This window comes from Garra rufa, chromosome 3, assembly GCF_049309525.1.
Source record: "Garra rufa chromosome 3, GarRuf1.0, whole genome shotgun sequence".
Classification (NCBI taxonomy): Eukaryota; Metazoa; Chordata; class Actinopteri; order Cypriniformes; family Cyprinidae; genus Garra; species Garra rufa.
In genome coordinates this window covers 16,053,449-16,074,821 of record NC_133363.1, presented here as the reverse complement: position 1 = coordinate 16,074,821, position 21,373 = coordinate 16,053,449, and the positions used below count along the sequence as shown (strand labels likewise).

The following is a 21,373-nucleotide window of genomic DNA, read 5'->3' as shown; positions in this document are numbered from 1 at the left end:
CAAAGGGGTGGTTTGAGTACACAATTAAGATAACTATAAAATAATTTTGACTAGTCAGAATGTTAATTCTAGATATCTACATTCAAATTCTTCCTAGTCACAAAGCTGAATGCGGATATCTCCAAAGAAAGATCCTCCTAGTCGAAAATCTGATTGAGATATCCAGAATTAAATTGCAGATATCTTTAAATAAGTTTTGACTAGGAAGAATTCCAATTCAAGATATCTCTAATCAAGTTTTGCCTAGTCAAAAATCCAATTCAAGATATCTACAACTGTAATTCGACTAGTAGTAAATTATTTACAGATATCTACAAATGTATTTGTGGATATCTTTAAAAATGACGAATTAAAGATATCTCCAATTGGATTACGACTAGTAAAAAAACAGTTAGAGATATCTTGAATTATAATTTGTACTAGTGGCAACTCAATTAGAGATATCTCTAATTTCATTGTCACTAGTAAAAATGTAATTAGAGATATCTCTAATTACAGTTCTGCCTAGTGAAAATTCATTTATAGATATCTTTAATTACAATTTCTACTAGTCAAAACTCATTTGTAGATATCTGAAAATATTTTCCAATGGAAGTTAATGGAACAATATGACTAGTCATAAAAGCATTATAGATATCTCTAATGGATATTACGACTAGTCAAATTAACATTGTAGATATCTTCAATGCATATTATGACTAGTCACAATAACATTGTAGATATCTTGATTGCAATTATGACGAGTCAAAATTGCAGGATAGATATCTGGAATTGGAATTATGACTAGTCAAAACAGAATTATGACTAGCATGGCAATGCTAAAACGGCTTGCCATAGTGGGCGTGACGTCTGAGGCTGAGACTAGACTCCAAGAAACAAAGAACGCGTCCTATTTTGTCATTGACGTATTTGGTCTTTTTGGCTTGCCGTAGTAGGGACAATAACGTAATCGCGTGAGGTCCCGCCCAGTTCTAATGGTTGTGTGCCAATACATGCAACACTCCCGAGCCCTCGTTTTTTGGTGCACTTGAATGCAGATATATAAACACACGGAATAGACATTCGTCAATCTGTAGGACGCCTTCGCCATTTTGCTTTAGCCTATCAACTGTAGATATAAATCAGAGTAGACAAAGGCACGAGAGTGCCCTGACAAAGCTTTGCGACTTAGCCACTGCACAGACTCCGTCAACTCGCTCAAACAATTTGGCGGTTAGAAGGAAGTTGCTGTGTTAAAATACAAGTAAACATTTTTCCAGTGTGTTTTTGAGTCTGTCGCAGCTAGACCAAGCGTAAAAACGAATGGTATGGTGTCTTTGGGTTATTATTATTAGCTTGCAAATTGTTTGTGAAGTAAATCGTTTAGTTGAATTTGTCGCATTATCCTGAAGCGCCTGCTGCTCTATTATGCGAGATGTCTAAATTACAGAAAACAAACGGTAAATACTTATGGTGGTGTCTGTTGTGCCTCGAATTCAGACCGGATACAGTTACCAAAAACATCAAACATCTGAATCTAGGAATGTAAGTATAATCCATATTATACCTCCTAACTGAATAGTTTCATCATTAGTTTGCATTCGTCTAGCCTTTACAAGGACATTTATAGTGTAGTAAGTAACTTAAATGTAGCTTACGTAAGTATATGACATACTTATAACAGTTAATATTATAATGTATCTCTTAATTTCACTGATCCAGCTGCAATTTTTATTGCTTTCAACAATTTTACATTTCTGAGTGTGTGTCCTGATCAGCCTTTTTATACAACTGTGCCAACTCTTTTCTCATTAGCTACAATAATAATAATAATAGTAATAATAATTATTATTATTATGTTATTTTATTTAGACTGCTATATAATTTATATAGAAATTAAATTATATAGGACAATGGAGTTGCAGGCTTTTGTTAATAACTAAAGAAAATTTTAACATATTACTTGCATCTACTTGCACCTACTCAGGGCTAATCTATTAAAGAACAGCTATTTTAAAAAAGGTGTATGCAATAATTTGTGTGCCAATAATAATAAAAGCAATGTATTCAATGTATATTGATTTTCTTTCTTAAGATGAACTTAAACAAAGGTTTTTAGTCCATATAATGCAAGTATACAGGGCCTTTTTTAAAAAAATACTTATACATTTCACATTGAGTGAAAGTACTATATGGCCAGATACCTGTACCTTTAATTGAATAAAACTTTCAATCAATATCTGATCTTTTACCCAAGTATAGTTTTTGTGTTCTTTTTACACCCCTGCAAAGCCTTCATAGATACATTTACTCAATTTGTTTTCATCGCCTTCAAATTGCATGTTGATAAATATTTTTTTTAATTTAAAACTATTGCATTATTATTAATATTATTCTTAATATAGTATTTCAGTCAATTGATTTAATTGCAGAGAGAGAATAATATTATAATATTAATAATAATTATTATCGTCATATTGATTGATTGATTGCTTTTTTTTATAGGAACATGTTTGATAAGCCTAACAAAGAGGCATTCTACATTGTCATCCACTTTTTATTTAATAAACTGAGTCCCACTCGTGCCCAAGACGTCTTCAGGTAATACTGTCCTTTATTTATAATATATAAACTTATTATATATTATTTATTATTTTATTGATTATATTATATATATATATATATATATATATTTATTTTGCTGTCCTCATCTGTTGTGATTTGAATTATGGATTTGAAAATCTTGTTTTCATAGACATTGCTGGCCAATTTGGGATCATAAAGGTGATGCTGAGTTTCGAAAGGTGGCTTTTGCCTGGCTTCAAGAGATAGCGGTATGTGCATTTGGTGTTTAATGTATGATTTCCTTTTAGTGCTGTGCCTGTTGCATTGCTAGAGAATATTTAGGTAAGCAAAAAGTGTATTTTATGTTTTTTTTGTTTGTTTGTTTTTTTATATATATTTAGAACGAAGAAGGTAATGCTTTTCCTAAGGTGGCTGCATCACATTTACTCTCTGCTTTTGGACCAAGATTTATCAACTTGATGCTCCACTTATCTAAACACGTCATGCTGAAAACACTGAAGACATTTGCCACAGGTATGCTATTGTTTTCCTAAACATTCCTCAAAAAAGAAAAAAATTCACAAACTAAACACTGTACAGCTAGGGTGCTTCTCAAAAATTGATGCTTCCTTGTTTCCTCGCACCTCCCTCCTCCAGCCATTGACCCAGATATCAAAGTTAGTCATCTTGAAGGACATTTCAATTCTCTAATTGCACCATTATGGAGGTGAGGAACGAGTATTAGAGCAGCTATATCTATAAGCGAGGATACACGTGTATACTGTGTGGAAGTGTTGCTTGTTAAAAAACAATGACAATATTATTTTTATTTAAAAGCACAATTTAAAATCAAGACGTGTTGACCAAGGTGCTGTACAAAACAATAACTATAAAATAACATACAACATGACAAAACTAAACCACAAACAACAAAGAAGCCAATAATAATGATTAAAAGCTAAATAAAAAAAATTTAAAAAAAGATAACTTTCCAACTTTTACTTGCAATGTACAGTTGAAATAGTTCTGACATCAACAGACAGGTTATTCCACATCTTCACAGTACAGCCACTAGATTTCAGATGAGTTCTAGGAACTGTTAATAGTAGGGCTGGATGATTAACCGAAAAGTAATCGAAACCGAAATTCAGAACCAAAATTTTCCCATGTTGGTAATATCGTTTTTTTAAATTCTGTTAATACTTTCCCATTAAAAATATACCTCCGTGTATGTAGTCGGTGCTATGGAAGTGCATGACCATTGCGCTCGCATCTTTTGCAGCATTTTGCAAACTTTTACGCGCTGCGCTGCTCATCAATGTCAGTTTTAAAATAATGGACAATCAGTTCAGACAGTAGTGAGACAGGAAACAAAGTGGTAGAGAGAGGGGGTGACGGGATCCTTGGAGAGTCTTTGGCCACTAAAACTCTCCTCCTCACTGTACAGTAGAACAATATAGACGTGTCCTTCTTCCAGGCAGATTTGTAACATCTTTGGTGGATTGGAACCTCCTAATTATTGCCCTGATGGTGAAAATGGGGATTTTCAATGATTTAGCTATTTTCTTACAGCCACTTTCACTTTCGCTCAACAATATTGTTTTGCACATCAGAACTATATTCTTTGGTTTTACTCCTTGTGATGGATGATTGAGGGAATTTGACCTTTATTTATAATCCTGTGGAATAGGAAGTCATGGCTGAACACTTTCATGCTCCTATGGCGCTTTTCCACTACACAGTACCAGCTCGCCTCGGCTCGACTCGACTCGGCTCTGTTTGGTTTTCCACTGTGTAAAAGTTGTACCTGTACCGGCTTCCAGGTACTTTTTTTCGTACCACCTCCGGCGAGGTTCCAAGCGAGCTGAGGCGAGCTAAGGCGATACTAAAATGTGACGTGAAAACACAGCAGACTGCTGATTGGTCAGAGAGAATCGTCACTATTCACTGCGTCATCATTGCACGCGCCAGCAATAGTATCCAGAATAACCCCGCCATTATTAAAAAGTTTGGCCAGAGATTGCGTGACATATCCAATCCATTACATATTATGGCAACTCGGAAGAATACGCCGTGGTCAAACGAGGAGGTGCAGACAGCGGGTGTGTGTCGCGTAGAAGATTACATCACGGCAGTTTCTTGCAGCGTCGCTATGACAACCAGGTACTATTGTGGAGGTACAGGTACAACTTTTACACAGTGGAAAACCAAACAGAGCCGAGGCGAGCCGAGTCGAGCTGGTACTGTGTAGTGGAAAAGCGCCACTAGTCACCCTTGTGGTCCAAAAAAAGGAGGTCACTGCATATACATTCTACTATAAATAATATTAATAATAGAAATAATTATAATATGCTGATTTATTATCAGTGTTGAAGACAACAATGTATTTTTTAGTACCTGTGATACTTTTTTCCCCAGGATTCTTTGGTAAATAAGGTCAAAAAACAGTTGTAAATTTATAATGTTTTATAATATTACTGTTTTTGCTGTATTTTTGATAAGCATAAAGGACTTCTAAAAAGCATAACAAACATTACCAATCAGTCAGTAATTCCCAATTGCTTCAAAAACGTCATTGTTCCTATTCTTAAGATATCCCAACCTTCCTGTCTTAATGACTTGCGATACTGTAGCAAAACTCAATTGAATCTGAGCTTAGTGTTTAAAACAGATGACACTGCCTGCTTTAGAAATGGCTGTACTCTGCTTGCTTCCAGTTTTTTTACACACACATCACTTCAACTTAAAATAAACATTCATAAAGCCCAAAAGGTTGACACGAATTACTAAAGTGTTCACAGTGGGGTGTGTTTACATTAATCTTGCGTCATAAAAGCTGAGGTGCAAGTACATTTAACCATTTAACCACTCAAGCTGCCTGCTCTGTCTTGTCCTTCAGCACATTTTCCAGCTCTCCATTTCCAAAAAAAAAAAAAAAACAGGGAAGTATTTGTTATGGTTTTATATCTCTTTGTCAAAGGGCTTTTTTTTTCTGTGTAAGTTTGCCTTCAGCAGAAAGCTCCATACTGCACTCTGCCATCTTACTTTTACAGATTGCTGTGGGAGGTCATCTTTATAAATGTGGGGAGGGGCAACAGTTTTAAAAAAGGGGCTCACATACAAGGCCGTAACCAGGGTTTGAAAATTAGTGAGGTCCGAAGTAAGGTGTTAAGAATTGTGCTATAATAACACCCACAAATGCACTACATATAGCCTAAACTTCAAAATAGACAGACATGTAGATGATTGTGAAAGATTTTTTATTCAGTGTAATGTTTTACATGGAAAGTTCGTTTTTTGTTTTTTTTTTCTGAGGGAATTTTTATTTTATAACAAGTTATAAAAATAACGTTAGAATAATGACACTGACATAAAACTTGATAACATCTGATTTGACCGTAGATACTGAATGAGGAAAAAGCGTTTTTCTCAGCTACTGATAGAAGAGTCAACCGCTTTCACGCACGTCTTTCAAAATAATAGTCTAGCGTCAGAAAAAAACAGAATTACGTTTGTTGTTTCTTTGACTGCACACTCCGCGACCCACTCAAAACGTTTTAGCGACCCACCAGTTGAGAAACACTGCTTTAATTATTGTTTTTTGATGACTTAAGGTTAACTAAAGAGCATGAGACGTCTTCCTGCTGGCCAGTAACGTTAACATTATTTGGCATAGTAGCCCATTTCATCTGTAACAAACAGATTTGTATTATGCTATTGGTTTTGATAGTGTTATACATTTCTTTCAGATATTAACGATGATCACTGCGTTTGTCTTACCGATTGTGGTATCTTCCTGTCAGCAATTAAATTACAGATTGTCTATAAGCTTTTTTTATGAATGTACAATGTTGCCAGACATTGCTACGAAAAACAAGCAATTACAAAAAGAAAGAAAACGATATCCGAAATAAGTTCAAAGCTTGTGTTTTGTAAATAAGATTAATATATCACTAACACTGACGTTCAACTTTCCACTTTATAAACGTCCCAAAGTGTCACACTAAATTGGACAAACGAGTCAAAAATCACTTATAACAGGTGGATCTGGCAACAAACGGAGGCTGCACCCGCGCTCTCACTCAACGCGTTCTCAAGCCCCGTTTACTGCGCTAGCTTCTCGCAGCAACATGAATTGCAAATAATCATGTGATATGAGGTGGATTAAACGGCTAAATAATCATTCAAAGAGCTTGACATTTTATTTTTCGGTCCGGACCTCATAGCTGGCTACGGCCGTGCTCACATAGAATATGCAGCCTTTTTTTATTTTTTAGGGATGAAATTGTCATGTTGAGGGGATTCTAATTGATATAACTGTTTTATATTTATCACATTAACAATTAGATGACACTTGGGCCCCTGAGGCTGCTGTGATGCCAGCAAGTTCAAAAGAGCTGGAGACTAAAAGATTTCACCTGGTGAAGAGACATTTCCAGAGAGTGACTGTAGAGCAGGACTTTCTCATCCAAGACTACCAGAAAAGAGCTAAGTGAGTGGCTGCAATCATTCCTTTTTACTGTTTCAGAGGCACTGTAAATCTTTTTGAATCATTGCATTATTATACAGAAAGTATTATTTGCATCTAATATTTACACTATTTATTTATTTGGTTCCCTTTCATAGATTCACTCAATACCACATAGCTGAAAATATAGGAACACCCCCATGTGTGGCAATTGTCTGATGCCACCTCTCAAGGCATCTTGCCATCAGACTTCAAGTTTCTTACTGTTCAGCAAGCTATTTTTGTCGCTCTATTGGGGCTTTTCAATGACATGGTCATTGTTGTTATAAACGTTTCATATGGTGAAGCAGCATGAGCTGTACAGTTAATAAAAAAATAAAATGAATATTAATTGATAAATCACAGGACAGCATTGACAAGTTTATGCTCCTGACTTTTTCTGTGATTGCGATCTGCATGTTAGGTGCGGCTACTGTCTGCAATGTAGGCAACAATGTTAGTGAAATTTTACATTATATTTCTCAGCATTATTATTTTTTTTTCCATTTTCTGAAATAACTAAAACCAACAACTTTACTATAGTAGAAGGACACTACATAAACAAGTTTTTCAAACACACACAATCTCTCTCACTAATTCAAATACACATTCAAATACATGTAATCTTACTATGCTACTCTGTGTATATGATTTAGAAAGGGCAGAACATATATTAGCCCTCAAGTAACTGATGAAAATGAATTGTTATATTTATCCTTAAAACAAAATAAGCAAAAAGCAACAACAGCTTAAATGCTGATTTCAGTGCTGGTAACCATAGTATAAGTTTTGCATATTCCATATCATGCAGGGTAAGGGATGCAGTTTCTCATCAAAGTCTTAGGATTGATGGTATTTATATATAACCAGTGACACAACACCTTAAGGGAGTTGATTTTGCTTTTTCTATATGGTCTTTACAATTGTCACACTTGGGGGTGTTCCTGTTATATCAGTTACTATTGCAGTGTATCATTCTCTACTCAGGATTCTAGAGAGAGTTACATAACTGCATTTTTGTTTTATATATATATATATATATATATATATATATATATATATATATTTTTTTTTTTTTTAATAGAGGTTTGGAGGCGTCTTTGAGGGGCCTTGATGCAGAGGATGCCAAATATGATCACTTGCTTAAGTAAATATCTGAGATATTTTATTTGACAACTCTGTTAAAGTAAATTGATTATTGATATCAATTTCATTTCACTTAAAACATTGTTTCTTTTTTGTAGAGAACATGACAGTAACACAGATTTGAAGAAAGACATTCTTGCAAAAAACCAAAAGGTTTGCACCATGTTCACTTTTCAGTTTTTCTATAATTTGTCCTTTTAATCATGCCTACTTGTTACATTTTTTTGGTAATTTACGCTCTCAGGTGCGAGGCCTTTGGACTGAGACAGACAAAGTCTTATCCACCCTTGAAGTAGATCAAAAAGTGGTGGAGAGTGTGATCCACAGACAGGTAGACCAGTACATCTTAGGTGGGCAAGACTTGAGCGTGAAGATACCTGCAGTTCTGCATGAGAGGATGGAGCGGCTGTCCCACCAGGTAAGAGCTATAAGCAAGAAAGGGTTAAAAATCTTTTTAACATAGAAAAGGTATGTTTTTTTTTTTTTTTTTTAAGGATTAATAATATTTAATAGGGCAATGTGCTATTTTGGAATTGAAACTTCTGACAGTGAGTTCTGTCTGTGTCCATAGTCCAGTGTTGGTAACTTGTATGAGGGAAGGCAGACTGTCCTTGTCCGTTTGCTGGAGCTTTTAAATGAAGGATTGCACATCCTAAGTGAGAAGAGAGAGAAATTGGTTGGTCCAAGTGTACAGCTTCAACTCCAAGACCTCCAAGAGCATGCCTTGCTTTTCAGTCGCTCAAAAGAAAACCTCAAGCTTATAAGGTACCACAAATGTGATCTTAAACATTAAATTGTGTTTTTTACATTTACAATTTTTAAGGGGACAAGTGACATCAAATAAAATTGTTTGTTAAATATTACATTACAAGACTAAATGGACAACAAACAAACAGGAAAAAACTTCTGGGGCCCATTTCAATAAGGAGGTTTAACCAAGTCTAAATTAAACTTGTACTTAGTTGTTGGTTTCAGAACAGTTGAATTGAGTTCAGCTCTGAGTATGCTGAATGTGAGTTAAGTGTGTGCACCAAGACTATTAAAAATGGAGCTCCGAAATTACGATTCACCATGGCAACAGCACTGGCAGAATGGCGAGATAACTTATTTTCATGGTATCCCACAGGCACAAAAAGTGGAAGCAGCTAAAAAAAAAATTATAAAAACATAATTCAACCAGGTAAAGCTTTAAGCATAAATTTATGGTTGTAGGATACATGACTTTACAAAATTTGACACATTAAATACATGTCATTCAGTGTCTATTTAAGTGTGCAGCAGCTTTTTTCCCCCAAATAGTCTAATGTTCTTTTCACATAATTAAACATTCTCTAATCCAACCTGTTACATTTCCTAATTAGGGTAATAAAATTAACATTTAACTTCTACTCAGCCAACAGCAGGTTTGCAAAATTGATTAAGGACCTGCAGCAGCATCACTGAGAGATTAAAAGTATATAGCTAAATCTAGAGATACCTTCTGATATACAATAATCAACTTCATTTTTGGAAGGTGCGATGATGGGAATATGCACGTTATTGGTGCATCCAGCCACATCAGGAAATCCTGAGGGTTATTCCAATTATTAGGTCACTTCTAGAGGTCGCAGCAAGGTGTTATCAATTAAAAGTCATTTATCAGATTAGCCTTGTTTAAACCGATTTCTACACCACTGACCTGCAGTCCTGTGAAACTCCTCTTTGACAGATTTGTGCCCAGGAAACAACACACAAATTCTGAGAAAGGGTGTGAGAGTAAGGCACACTTTCCTTACCGCTCTACATACAGTCTTACTAATGTGCTCTGCACCCCTGATGTTATAAAGATAACTACCGTTTAAAAATGGTCCATCTCAAACAAATATGCATGTGGGGGAAAAAAACTCCCTATGGACGAATACAGCCTCCTCATCTAGGATACTGTGTATGGACATGCCACTTCACTTTGATGGTATCTGCATGATGTAAAGATGTGCAATGACTGGATAAATGAATGTACCTGTACTGCAAAAAATGCTTTTTTTACTTGGTATTTTTGTTTTGTTGTTTCCATCAAAATATATCAAGATTCTTTAAATCAAGATGGATTTTTCTACATAAGAAAAATGACATAAGGTATTTAGTCTTGTTTCCTGAGGAAAATAATAATAATCATCATTTTACATGCATTTTTTTTATTTTGCAAATTGTCTGCCAATGGGGTAAGAAAAATGTTTTCTGTTTGCATCAGGATTATTTTTCCTACCCTATTGGCAGATCATTTTACTTGGTAAAATGCTGTTTTGCCAGGAAACAAGACATGTCTTTTTTTATAGAAATGTATCTTGCTTCGATACTTTTAAGATATTTGTACTTGAAATAAGACAGTAAGAAAAGCTTTTCACAGCGTGAATGAATGAGGTATTTCAACATCGCCTCAGCTTTAAAAAGGCGGGGAGAAAACTAAAAGAAACTCTGGATTTACTAAAGAAAACCTGCTCCCGACCAGGTTAGGATCACAGAGTAAGTTGCCCTGGTAACCGACTCTAAGTATAAGTTACCTCTCTTTCAGAAACAGGCTAGACTTACCCTGCTTTCTCAGGTTTAACCTACCTCCCATTCTGAAACACAACACCTAGATTTTTCCCCATTTCATGGTTAACATATTCAGAATTTTCACTTAACCTTTCTGAAATGGGCCTCTGGTTATTTCATCATAAAAACTAATTGGAGATTTAAAAATCTTTCCTTGCATCCCACTATGTCTACTATCCACCCTATCTTCCCTAAATACTATTGAAAATGACTAGTATCACATAGAAGCAGGCTCTGTCATTTGTGAGTTGAGACTTGATTGATCAGCAACTGATTTAATTCATGTGTTGGCAATTTAAATCTGTGACCACACCCTCTCGGTTCACAGTCACCTGAAGTATAAAAGCATGCAAAGCAGTGAAGGGACATAATTAATGTGGGGAGTAATATTGGTTGTTTACCATTTGTTTTAGTTTAATATTAAAAAACAGTGTTCAAAAGACATTTGTAATTTTTATTTATTTATTTTTTTCAAGGCGGAAACTAGTCAAAGAGAATGCGGTAGAGATGAAGGTCTCTATTAGGAGGCTGGAGGAGGACTGGGAGAACAAGTGGGCAGAGTCTTTGAAAAAAACACCCCTGATCTCTTATCCTAAAGAGGAGCCTGTAAGTGGAGTCATAACTGCTTTTTTGTTGATATTAAAAGGATAAATGAATGATTTTGCCATCATTCACTCACTCTGAAGTTGTTCCAAACCTGTGTTAGTCTTCATTTTGCTTAAGTGAACGTAGAAGATGTTTTATAGAATGTGTGTAACCAAACAGTTGATGGTAGTCATTGATTCACAAATGTGACAAGTCAATGGCTACTGTCAGTTGAAAGACATTTTATACAGGCTTCAGGCTACTACTTATTTAGCTATCAAGGTTATTTAGGCTTATATGGCCATACAGGTCACTTTGTTTTCTCTATTCTAAAACATTGCAGTGTCCAGGTTATATACAAAGTAGTATCCATATAGAAGTTACACATTTAGTTTAGTGCATCTTTGATCATGTTCTGATTTTGTTTGTCTGTATTGATCTGCTCTCTGTAACATTTTAACAGGTTTTTGACCTTGTCTCCCCAATGGCTCCTCTCTCATTTGAGCCAGCTTCTAAGGCTAGCTTTGAGGCTAGTATCATTTTACAATATCCATATAAACTACCTGGTAAGTTAGCAACTAGATGGTTGCATTATGTAATACTTTTCTTCCGTAGATACTGTCATTTATTTTCCTTCACTTTTTAGAACTGCTAGAGCAGCCATCGCAAAGAAAACCAGAGATGGAGGCAGACATCCATTTGGAACCAGAACTCCACCTGGAGCCAGAAATGAAAATGTACAGCACAATTTGAGTGTTTCTAAATAGTGAAAATCTGGGAAGATGACATTTGTTCCATTTTCATGGATGTTAATAAATAAAAGGATGTAACCTTTCAATATCTCAACAGCATTTCGGAGGTGGATGAATATAAAGGAATCTTGCTGTCTTCTGACAGCTGCTTTTCTCCAAAACCAGTGACTTGTGATCCACCACCATGTGAAACTCCCTTGACTTACCCAGTTAAAATTAAGTCTGTGACACCCAGTCCAGTACAGGTAGTTTTGTATTGCTAAGCTTTATACTTTTCTGCTTGTACCTCTTCATATATTAGGCACAAACACTTCATCTTAGAGGGGAAATAATTGTGTGTTAATGGGTAGCAACATCATGGGCTATTCCAGAAAGCAGGTTATGCAACATCCAGGTAGGAGAACTAATAACCTAAATTTGATTCCAAAACTGCAGCATGTGTTTCAGGGTTAGTTTACTTCAGAGGTATTTGGTGGGTACATGCCCTATTCATGAGGCTTTGAGCATAGTTATAAATCACTGTTTAACAAGTAGTAGTATGAGGTGCTTATTAGCCTCTGTTTCAATGGTAATTACTGGATTCGCCACCCTGTTGGAAATGTGTTTACTGTGAACATACCCTGAGCTGTCTGAAGTTGTGTTTTGGGGGTTTGCGATGTTGCATTAACCCAGGTTTTCTGGAATAAACCCTGAAGTTCATGCAAATAATGAAGGTATGCTTTTCATCTTTATTATTATTATTTTCTCCTTTCTCTCTTTACAGGCTTTCCACAGTAGAAATCTGCACTCAAAGACAAAGGCCTCTGTCCTAAAGAACAAGGCTGAAATTTTAGATTTAGAGTGCGACAACTTGGCAAATCAAGTATGTGGATTATTATTATTATTATTATTATTATTTATTATTATTATTATTATTATTTATAGTTTAATTATTTATCGTGTGTGTACCACAGATTAAGCTTGCTGTGGTTTTAGTGTCTAGTACAATTTGCTCTGGGAAACTGATACATGGGCAGTCCTGAGCAGTGCTCTACCCATCACAAGTTTTCCCTATATTAAAACTGCTCTTTGATGACCGGTGCGAATTGAGAGAAATCGTCACGGACAGATACGGGGCAGACAATTTGCTGTTGGAGGTTTTGCAAACGCATATACAATGTTAAAAGGTTAATTTGGTTTTCAGTTTGCAGAGGCAGTGATCATGAGTCCAGTCCATGGAAGGAGTGATGTGGACCTGGGACAGTTATTAGGTGTCATATCTGATCCCTTTTCAACAAGGAAACAGCTGTGCCGCACCCCTGAGAGTCTAAGTATAGTCTTTTGATGACATCTACACATTAGTATTTGAATTATAAATGTTTAAGTCAGTTGTCTTTAGATCTCAAACATGTTTTTAAATGATTGTAAACTCTCCCTAGTCAAGGATGTGAGAAGTTCATGGAGAAAAGCTGTGGAGGAAGGCATGGCTGAGAAGAAACAAGCTACTTGGAATCGGCAAGATAGTCTTTCTTGGCTCAAGACTCCCATGGCTGAGGTGAACAGCCCTTGCACCAGACCAAGTCCAGAGCCTTCCCTATTATTTTCAGCTACTCTTGCCCATTGCACTCCTCCTTCTGTCCAACAGGGGTCATCCCTCCACTCAACTGTGTCATGGGACTCCTCACAACTGGAGGCTCTTAACAGCCAAAACTCAAGTGACATTATTAAATTCAGCATTGCTCAGGAAGAGCTCCCAGACCTTTTTCAGGATGACTTGTCATTTAACAGTGACGGCTCAGCAGAGATTCATAGTAACAAGGAACGAGAGGAAGAACAAATGCTGTCACCTGCTGAATCATATTCTCTTGATGGAGAAACGTCCTTACTGACAGCACAGGTGTGCTTTGAAGCCTCTTCAGATAAATGTCCTGTCAACGACTCCAGTATTGAAAAGTCTTCTGTACATTCAAGGAAGAGCCAAGGTTTGAGACAGTGGACTACTGATGAGAGGCTTTTCTCTCTTGATTTGGACAAGCTCGAGAGTTTTTCCCCTTCTCCTCCTACAGAGAAACTCACCCTGCCCAGTTTGGTGAATTTGACTCTTGATGAATACTAACATGGCTTAAACAATTTTTTTTTTTTCCCCCCCATGCAAAATGTGTCTGCCAAATGAATTTCTCTTGCAGCTTGATGTGCTATTGATCAGCCTAATTAACTTTAAACCATTTTAATGCCACCCATTGTGTCTGAACTATGTGATTTCTTATGACGTCTCTACTAAGCTTTAGTATGTACAAACTAATTGTTATGGGTAAATATTGGCCAGAAATGTTGTTTGTGTTCATGTTTTGTAATAAAGTATTTTATTTGCAAACTCTCATTTATATATATATATTTTTTTTTTTATTTATGCAAAATACAATCAAGAACTACAAATTACATTGCTATAATGAGGAAAAAAATATAATTGTGTGTGGGTTGGGGAAAAAGTATACCAACCACCTGTTAATCGTGGTGCGCACTAGTCTGTAGATATGGGGCGTTCTATGATGAGCAGAGAGGAAATGTGAAGCATCGAGTCATTCATGGGCGGGTCCATCCGCCTCTAGCAGTCAGTCAGAGAAACCCGAGAGCGTACCAAAGTAACAAAACACAAACATGGCGCCTACTTATTGCCATACAGACTAGCGCTGGACGGAAACAAAGTTTCCAGGAATAAACCAAACGCGCTTGCACTAAGTGGACGTTTATTCTTTTTTTTGAGAGTGACGGGTTGAAAGTTGCAACTGGCCTACATGTCAACGTGTTTTCTTACAGCGCTTTGAACAGCTGGTATGTATTGCTGCGTTTGAAGTTGCTTAATGTAGACAAACGTTTTGAGTTGTTGCATTTTAGGGCTGGTCGTCTCGGAACGACTTGTAATGTGATATTCTCTTAAAGGCGCATTTATTGCCACGAGCCGGTCGACATTTGTTCTTAAAACGCGAATTGTCGTTTGCTTTTTGTTGCCACTGAAAGTAAGTGTGCTGTGGTTTAGTTGTGTGAAGTTGCTCGATCTCGTGAAGATGCAACAGATGCAACAAAGCTCGTTCACAGGCCACGTTAGGAGAGATACTGGCTCTGTGTTAAAATGTGGTGTGCTAATACCTAGACAACATTTTGGGATAGAAGTACGCGCATATGAAGTCTACAATTTTGTTCGCTAGTTTTTAAAATAGCTACGGTATCTGAAATAAAGCTTGTAGGTGCTGTAGGGTGTGTCTGCGTGCAGGTAAATCTCACTAATATGAGACATCCGCCTGTTTGAAGTTACAGATGACAACGAGCCTGTTTAAAGTTACATAATTTACTGTTCACATGTGTGTATTTAAATAGGGAGAGGGGTGCAAACTACAGGTCATTACAGTGACTAAAACAACCTAATAAAATATGTACAATATTATTTAACATATATGATCAATTACGTGGGGCATTTGTAACGCTTTCAGTGTCAGATTTGTCCTAGTTACGGTGTACTGACTTTTTGTTGACTTTGTTGGTATTGGTTTGTTTATAGGTGCTCTCATATGATTTGCCACAGAATGCAGTTTCAATAGCATGTGCATAGCAACATACCCATTTTTACCCTTTAAAATGGGTATGTTTACAGATTTAAGTGTCAGAACCCTTTTCATATTTATATGCCATGCATATGGGTACTTGACATGTCAACCAGTGTGACAGTGTAAATAATACATGCAGTGCAGAAATGGTGACCAGTCTTCTATATACATATATACATGTATTTGAACCGTTTTTAAACTGGTTTAAAGAAAATGTCCATGTTGTTTGTCAATAGACCATATGCTATTTCAAAGATATCAGTTTGTTGTTATGATTCTTTTATTGTGGTTAGAGAGAGGGACATGCTTGTATAAAAACTTATGAAGGCCAGATGTCACTGACCGGTTAACATTTAGGTGCTTGATCAATAGCTCTAGTGACCTTGACGTTGTCTAGATTTACCTTGTTTCTGTGCAGTTGGCCTCTGTGTATTATACTGAATTATGATCACTAAGGTTGAAGGTTTTGTGTGTGTCTCTGTTTGTGTGCATGTGCGCTGACCTTGTGCCTTATTACATTCACTCTGCTGCACTTCAAGGTTGCGTCAGGTGACTATGCGATCATAAAAGGAGCCGTACTTAGGAGTGGCTTAAAGGTAACCGTGAGGCATTGTGGGTATGACAAAAGGCAGGCCATGTGGCAAGAGGGCAGGGCTGCTCAAGTGAAAGGGAAACCCAAAACCACATGATAATACTGCTGCTGTGCTCACTCTGCCTCTAGCTTAAAAACGTTTATGTAGTGTTTAAGAAATGGAATCAATAGTCATGTGGCTGAGTTTTTTTTTTTTTTTTTTTTCTCTTAAATTTAAACAAACAAACAACATTTATTGGGTGAATTTTAAAAATAAATGTCTGGATCATATTCCAATCCAAATTGTACTCTTCATGAAGGTAACAAAACCTGTAATATGATAATAATAATAAGCCTGCAATTTAATATTACGTTGTGTGACATTATTGTCATGACAATAAAGGACAATTCACAATAAATTATCTTTACTGTAATAATGATTTACAATTTACACGTAAAATGGTCTTGTCCTAATGCACATACAGAGGGTATTAAAAGCCACACACCTTTGTTCCACCTTTAATGTAATACTGAAACCAACACAAGGGTGGGGGGTTAAAAATTACTTCAAAAAGCCATTCAAATTAGGGAAATTGCACTTTTCAAGTTTTTCTCCAAAGTCTGCATGCCTGTAACTCTAAAAGTATTAAATATATCTTAATGCCTTTTTAGATTTTGGGTTTTATCAAACTTTCCTATTGGCATCTTCATTTTTAAGGCCCTATATGGTTCCAAAGATATTGGGATTTTCAATATGGCACAAGCAGTAAATCGCTAAATTGTGCACATTTTCAGTGGTCAAAAACCAAATGTGGGTCACTTTGCAAAAATATGATACTGAAGAACAAATATTGTTGAAACTATAAATGTATCTCGTTTCTTTCTGTCAAACCAGCTGCATTGAACATACCTGTCTGAGTGTCATAAATATTCTATTTTCAAAGTCGGTGTGCCTATAACTCAATAAGTATTAAAGATATCACAATATGATTTTAAATTCTAGTTCTTAATAAACTTTTCTTTTGGAATCTTCATTTTAAAGGCCCTACATTTAGTTCCAGAGGTATGGCAATCTCAGTGAGGCTCCATGTCTAGATTGTTGAATATTACCCATTTTCTGTGAGTGATACTAATTTTATTTAAAGAACGATGTCTGAAGAATAAATAATGTTGAAATTAGAGTTGTATTGACTTGTTTCTCTCTATCAAAACAATATGCATTGAACATACCTGTGTGCGTGCTAAAAATGCACTGAAATGGTGAAGTTGAGGCACATTACCTTGCTCTCTGTAGTCTGTTCATAAGATTCTATATTTGAATCAGTTCTTATAATGCTGATTCACATTCAAGTGTTCGTTTTTCTAATAAGTTCGCTTTTAGGTAGTTATTTGATGCTATAAAAACTGGGTGTGGTGTCATAATTTTGATCTTGCGATTGGGTCTGCGGGAGTTTGGGCAGGACTTTGATACCACGGCTCCACCTCACGACACTACTGCGCAGACTCTGGCTTGCTCCAAACGAATTTCTACTGCGCAGACTCTGGCTCCAAATGACGTCATTTCCCCCAAGATGGCAGCGGCCATATTGAGATGCTTTGGCTTCACTTTTGTATAGTGGAATGAAGCGGAGACACGTCGTCCATCTTTTTTTTTACAGTCTATGGTGTAAACGCAATCAGTTTTGTTTTCAGAATACAAATATTGAATTAAATCGTTGATATGATAATGGTAATCGAAATGAATCATGAAACCAGTGCCGATTCACACCCCTAATAGGGCCTTAAAAATGAAGATGCCAAAAGAAAAGTATCTAAAATGGTATTAAGATATCTTGTAGAGAAGCACCGATCAACCGGCTAGGGACCAAAATTAGCCGATTTTCCACATAATCAGCCCGGACCGGTGACCTCAGTCTGCTGATTCCGAGCTGGTCCGTTTTGAGTCACACTTACGCTCACATCCACATGTATACATGCCGTCGGCATGGAAGTTCTTTACTGTGAATGAAGACACAAAGTTCACAATTTGTAATATGTGTAGGACCAAAGTAAACCATGGTGAAACCACAGGGCCAAATACGCTTGTCTGGGACAAGTAGATTTTTTTAAAGGGGCGAGTGAGAAAGAATTGTACTTGCCCTTGCCCTTGCCCGACCGGACAAGAAGCCTCATTAAAACATCAGTAACAAAAAAAAAACAAAAAAAAAAACTAGGGAAGCAAAGAAACTTGGCCACCAAAACTTATAGCATGAGAATGATTCTGATTTTACTGCATTCAGTGTAAATGGAGCCTGATTATGAATTGATGTTATGACAGATAAGGCTTGCACGGTCTGACTGTGAGAGAGACTCATGCAGAAATCTAAAGAAATGAGAGCAACAGCACACACAGAAAGTTGTAGATGCATACTGCATCTATTAAAAAAACAAAAAGTAATAAATAGATATTTATAATATATGATTTAGGTAAACAATATTATACAACCAAGATGTTTCTCCGAATATCAACAAGATTGCAATGTGGCATTGATTTTATACAATAGTAGTTCAATAAACATAAATTTAATATTAAGTGACTTAATATTGAGTGTTTTTGCTCAGTTTCGCTGATGAAAATCATTCCAATCAAAGCCACAGCAGAACCATTGACTCTCATAGCAACACAGAAGTGTTTTTCTTATCGAATGAATCCACGTTTTTGAACAAATCGAATCAATGATTTGGTAACCCATTTATGAAAATGGTTGTTTGCCTCGTTTCTGAATCAGCAGTTGGAACAAATCAGTTGAATGAATGACTAAATACTTACTCATTAAATCAGTCATTTGTTGCCACCTACTGGTGGTTTGGTTTCATATTTAAAAGTATCATTGCGTTTTTCCAAACATTTCTTATTTGTATGTTAAAAAATATATATTTAAAATATATCTTATACACTTATTTTTGCATTTGGGTTATTCCGTGTCAACTCAAATTGAGGTTCCTGGCTCAATACCTTTTAATGCATAGCACTGCGTGCTGTGACCATAGACGGCTATGACTCTGTGTTGTTAATTCTGCACACTAGATGCGCATATTGTAAGCGCTTCGTGCCACATTGTATTTGTTTTGTCCTATCTATTATATGTTGTTGCTTTATTAAATGATATTATTACTAGGATAAAAGTTTATAGTATGGGTATAAACACTTATCTACAATCAAATATCTACAGTAGCGATCAAAACAGAAGTTTTTCCCTATATATTTCATCATTGGATTAAAGGAGAACTCCGGTGTGATATTGACCTAAAGTGTATTGAATCATGATACCGAGTGTGAACGTACATTGCATATTTCATCTCGGTTTGTGTCCAGCTGTCCGAAATCTGGGGTCAGTTAGCCGATGCTCACAACAGGCTGTCTATGAGAGTGAACAGGGCATCGGAAAAGCCATGTAAATAAATCACTGTTTTACGCCATTTACGAGGCACAAAGTAGCTCCACACTTCATCGGTAGACTTCCTAGGGCCCTGACATTTAAAACGAGACATTGAGAACTCAGAAAAAGCACCGGTAGTTTATTTACAAGAAGATTTATACAGACATCTTCCACCAGGAACAGAGCAGTCGCCGCCATCTTAAATGTAGTCACGATAAGTCGAGTGTCGAGCACGAAGGAAACTACTACCTGATACGTTGATAACCTGATAAATTCATTGGTGCTCGACACTCGATTTATCGTGACTAAGTTCAGGATGGCGGCTACTGGATTTTCTTTCCCAGGTACTGTCTGTATAAATCTTCTTGTAAATAAACTACCGGTGCTTTTTCTGAGTTCTCAATGTCTCGTTTTAAATGTCAGGGCCCTAGGAAGTCTACCGATGAAGTGCGGAGCTACTTTGTGCCTCGTAAATGGCGTAAAACAGTGATTTATTTACATGGCTCCTTCGATGCCCGATTGACTTTCATTGACAACCTGTTGTGAGCATCGGCTAACTGACCCCAGATTTCGGACAGCTGGACACAAACCGAGATGAAATATGCAAGGTACGTTCACACTCGGTATCATGATTCAATACACTTTAGGTCAATATCACACCGGAGTTCTCCTTTAAGGGAATCAAAAAAAATATTGCTGTCCATGTATATGTACTGTCTGATGAATAATAACTTACTAATCCACTATTTTGTAGAGGGAGGTCAAATGGCAATTTTCACATTAGATTCAGAGTCAAGTTACAGGGGGGTAAAAATGACTTCAGAAAGATGACAGCATCATTATATTTTACACAGAGATTGGTAAAATCTGTTGACTTTAGCAAACTATGCATTATGTGCCAATGGTGATCATTAAAACATGAGAAAACAGCAGTTTTTCTCCAAAGTTTGAATGCCTGTAACTCAAGAAGTATTAAAGACATCTTAATGCTTTAGATATTGGGTCTTGACAAACTTTCCTTTTGGCATCTTTATTTGTAATGCCCTATGAGATTAGGTTCCAGAGATATTGGAATTGTAATATGGCTCCAGGAGTAAAACATTAAAATATACACACATTGAGTGGTCAAAAACCATAAATGGGTCAGTTTGAAAAAATATGTGCTTGTTTTGTTTTAAAGAGTAATGTCTGAAGAACAAATAATGTTAAAACTGGAGATGTATCTTGTTTCTTTCTGTCAAGACAACTGCATTGAGCATACAAGTCTGAGTGCCATAAATATTCTTTTTCCAAGGTTTGCGTACCTATACCTCAAGAAATATTAAACATAATAACACAAATTTTTTTTGATTCTAGTTGTTAATAAACTTTACTTTTGGAATCTTTTCAAGGCCCTACATAATTCAGTCTCAGAGATATGGGGATCTCAGTGAGGCTCTATGTCCAGATTGTTGAATGTTACCCATTTTCAGTGGTTGAAAACCAAATGTTGGTAACTTTGTATACAGCTGATACTTAATTTATTTAAAGAACAATGTCTGAAGAAGAAATAATGTTGAAATTAGAATTGTATGTTGTTTCCCCTCTATCAAAACAATTGCATAGAACATAGCTGAGTGCTAAACATGCACTGAAATGTCAAGTTGAGGCACATTACCTTGCTTACTGTAGTCTATTCATAAGATTCAATATTT

At 36.2% G+C, this 21,373-nt stretch overlaps 2 protein-coding genes and 1 non-coding gene across 4 annotated transcripts in view; all 3 read left to right on the top strand.

Moving 5' to 3' along the window:
- The first annotated feature begins 1,198 nt into the window (after window positions 1-1,198).
- haus6 (HAUS augmin-like complex, subunit 6) lies at window positions 1,199-14,418 on the top strand. The gene is made up of 16 exons (XM_073836946.1): window positions 1,199-1,524; window positions 2,485-2,580; window positions 2,735-2,813; window positions 2,946-3,078; window positions 6,892-7,036; window positions 8,136-8,198; window positions 8,296-8,350; window positions 8,442-8,615; window positions 8,769-8,962; window positions 11,248-11,377; window positions 11,820-11,922; window positions 12,003-12,093; window positions 12,206-12,353; window positions 12,872-12,970; window positions 13,292-13,418; window positions 13,527-14,418. The coding sequence occupies exons 1-16, from the start codon at window positions 1,415-1,417 to the stop codon at window positions 14,201-14,203; spliced, it is 2,424 nt and encodes an 807-aa protein (XP_073693047.1). The 5' UTR covers window positions 1,199-1,414; the 3' UTR covers window positions 14,204-14,418.
- On the top strand, window positions 13,103-13,233 carry LOC141332568 (small Cajal body-specific RNA 8). The gene has a single exon (XR_012355345.1).
- A 301-nt stretch (window positions 14,419-14,719) lies between the features above and the next one.
- Window positions 14,720-21,373, top strand: part of dennd4c (DENN/MADD domain containing 4C) — a 69,884-nt gene continuing 63,230 nt past the window's right edge. For both annotated transcript variants that reach the window (XM_073835770.1, XM_073835768.1), the window contains exon 1: window positions 14,720-14,919. The gene's annotated coding sequence lies outside the window, so the exon portion shown is untranslated. The remainder of the gene's footprint in view (window positions 14,920-21,373) is intronic.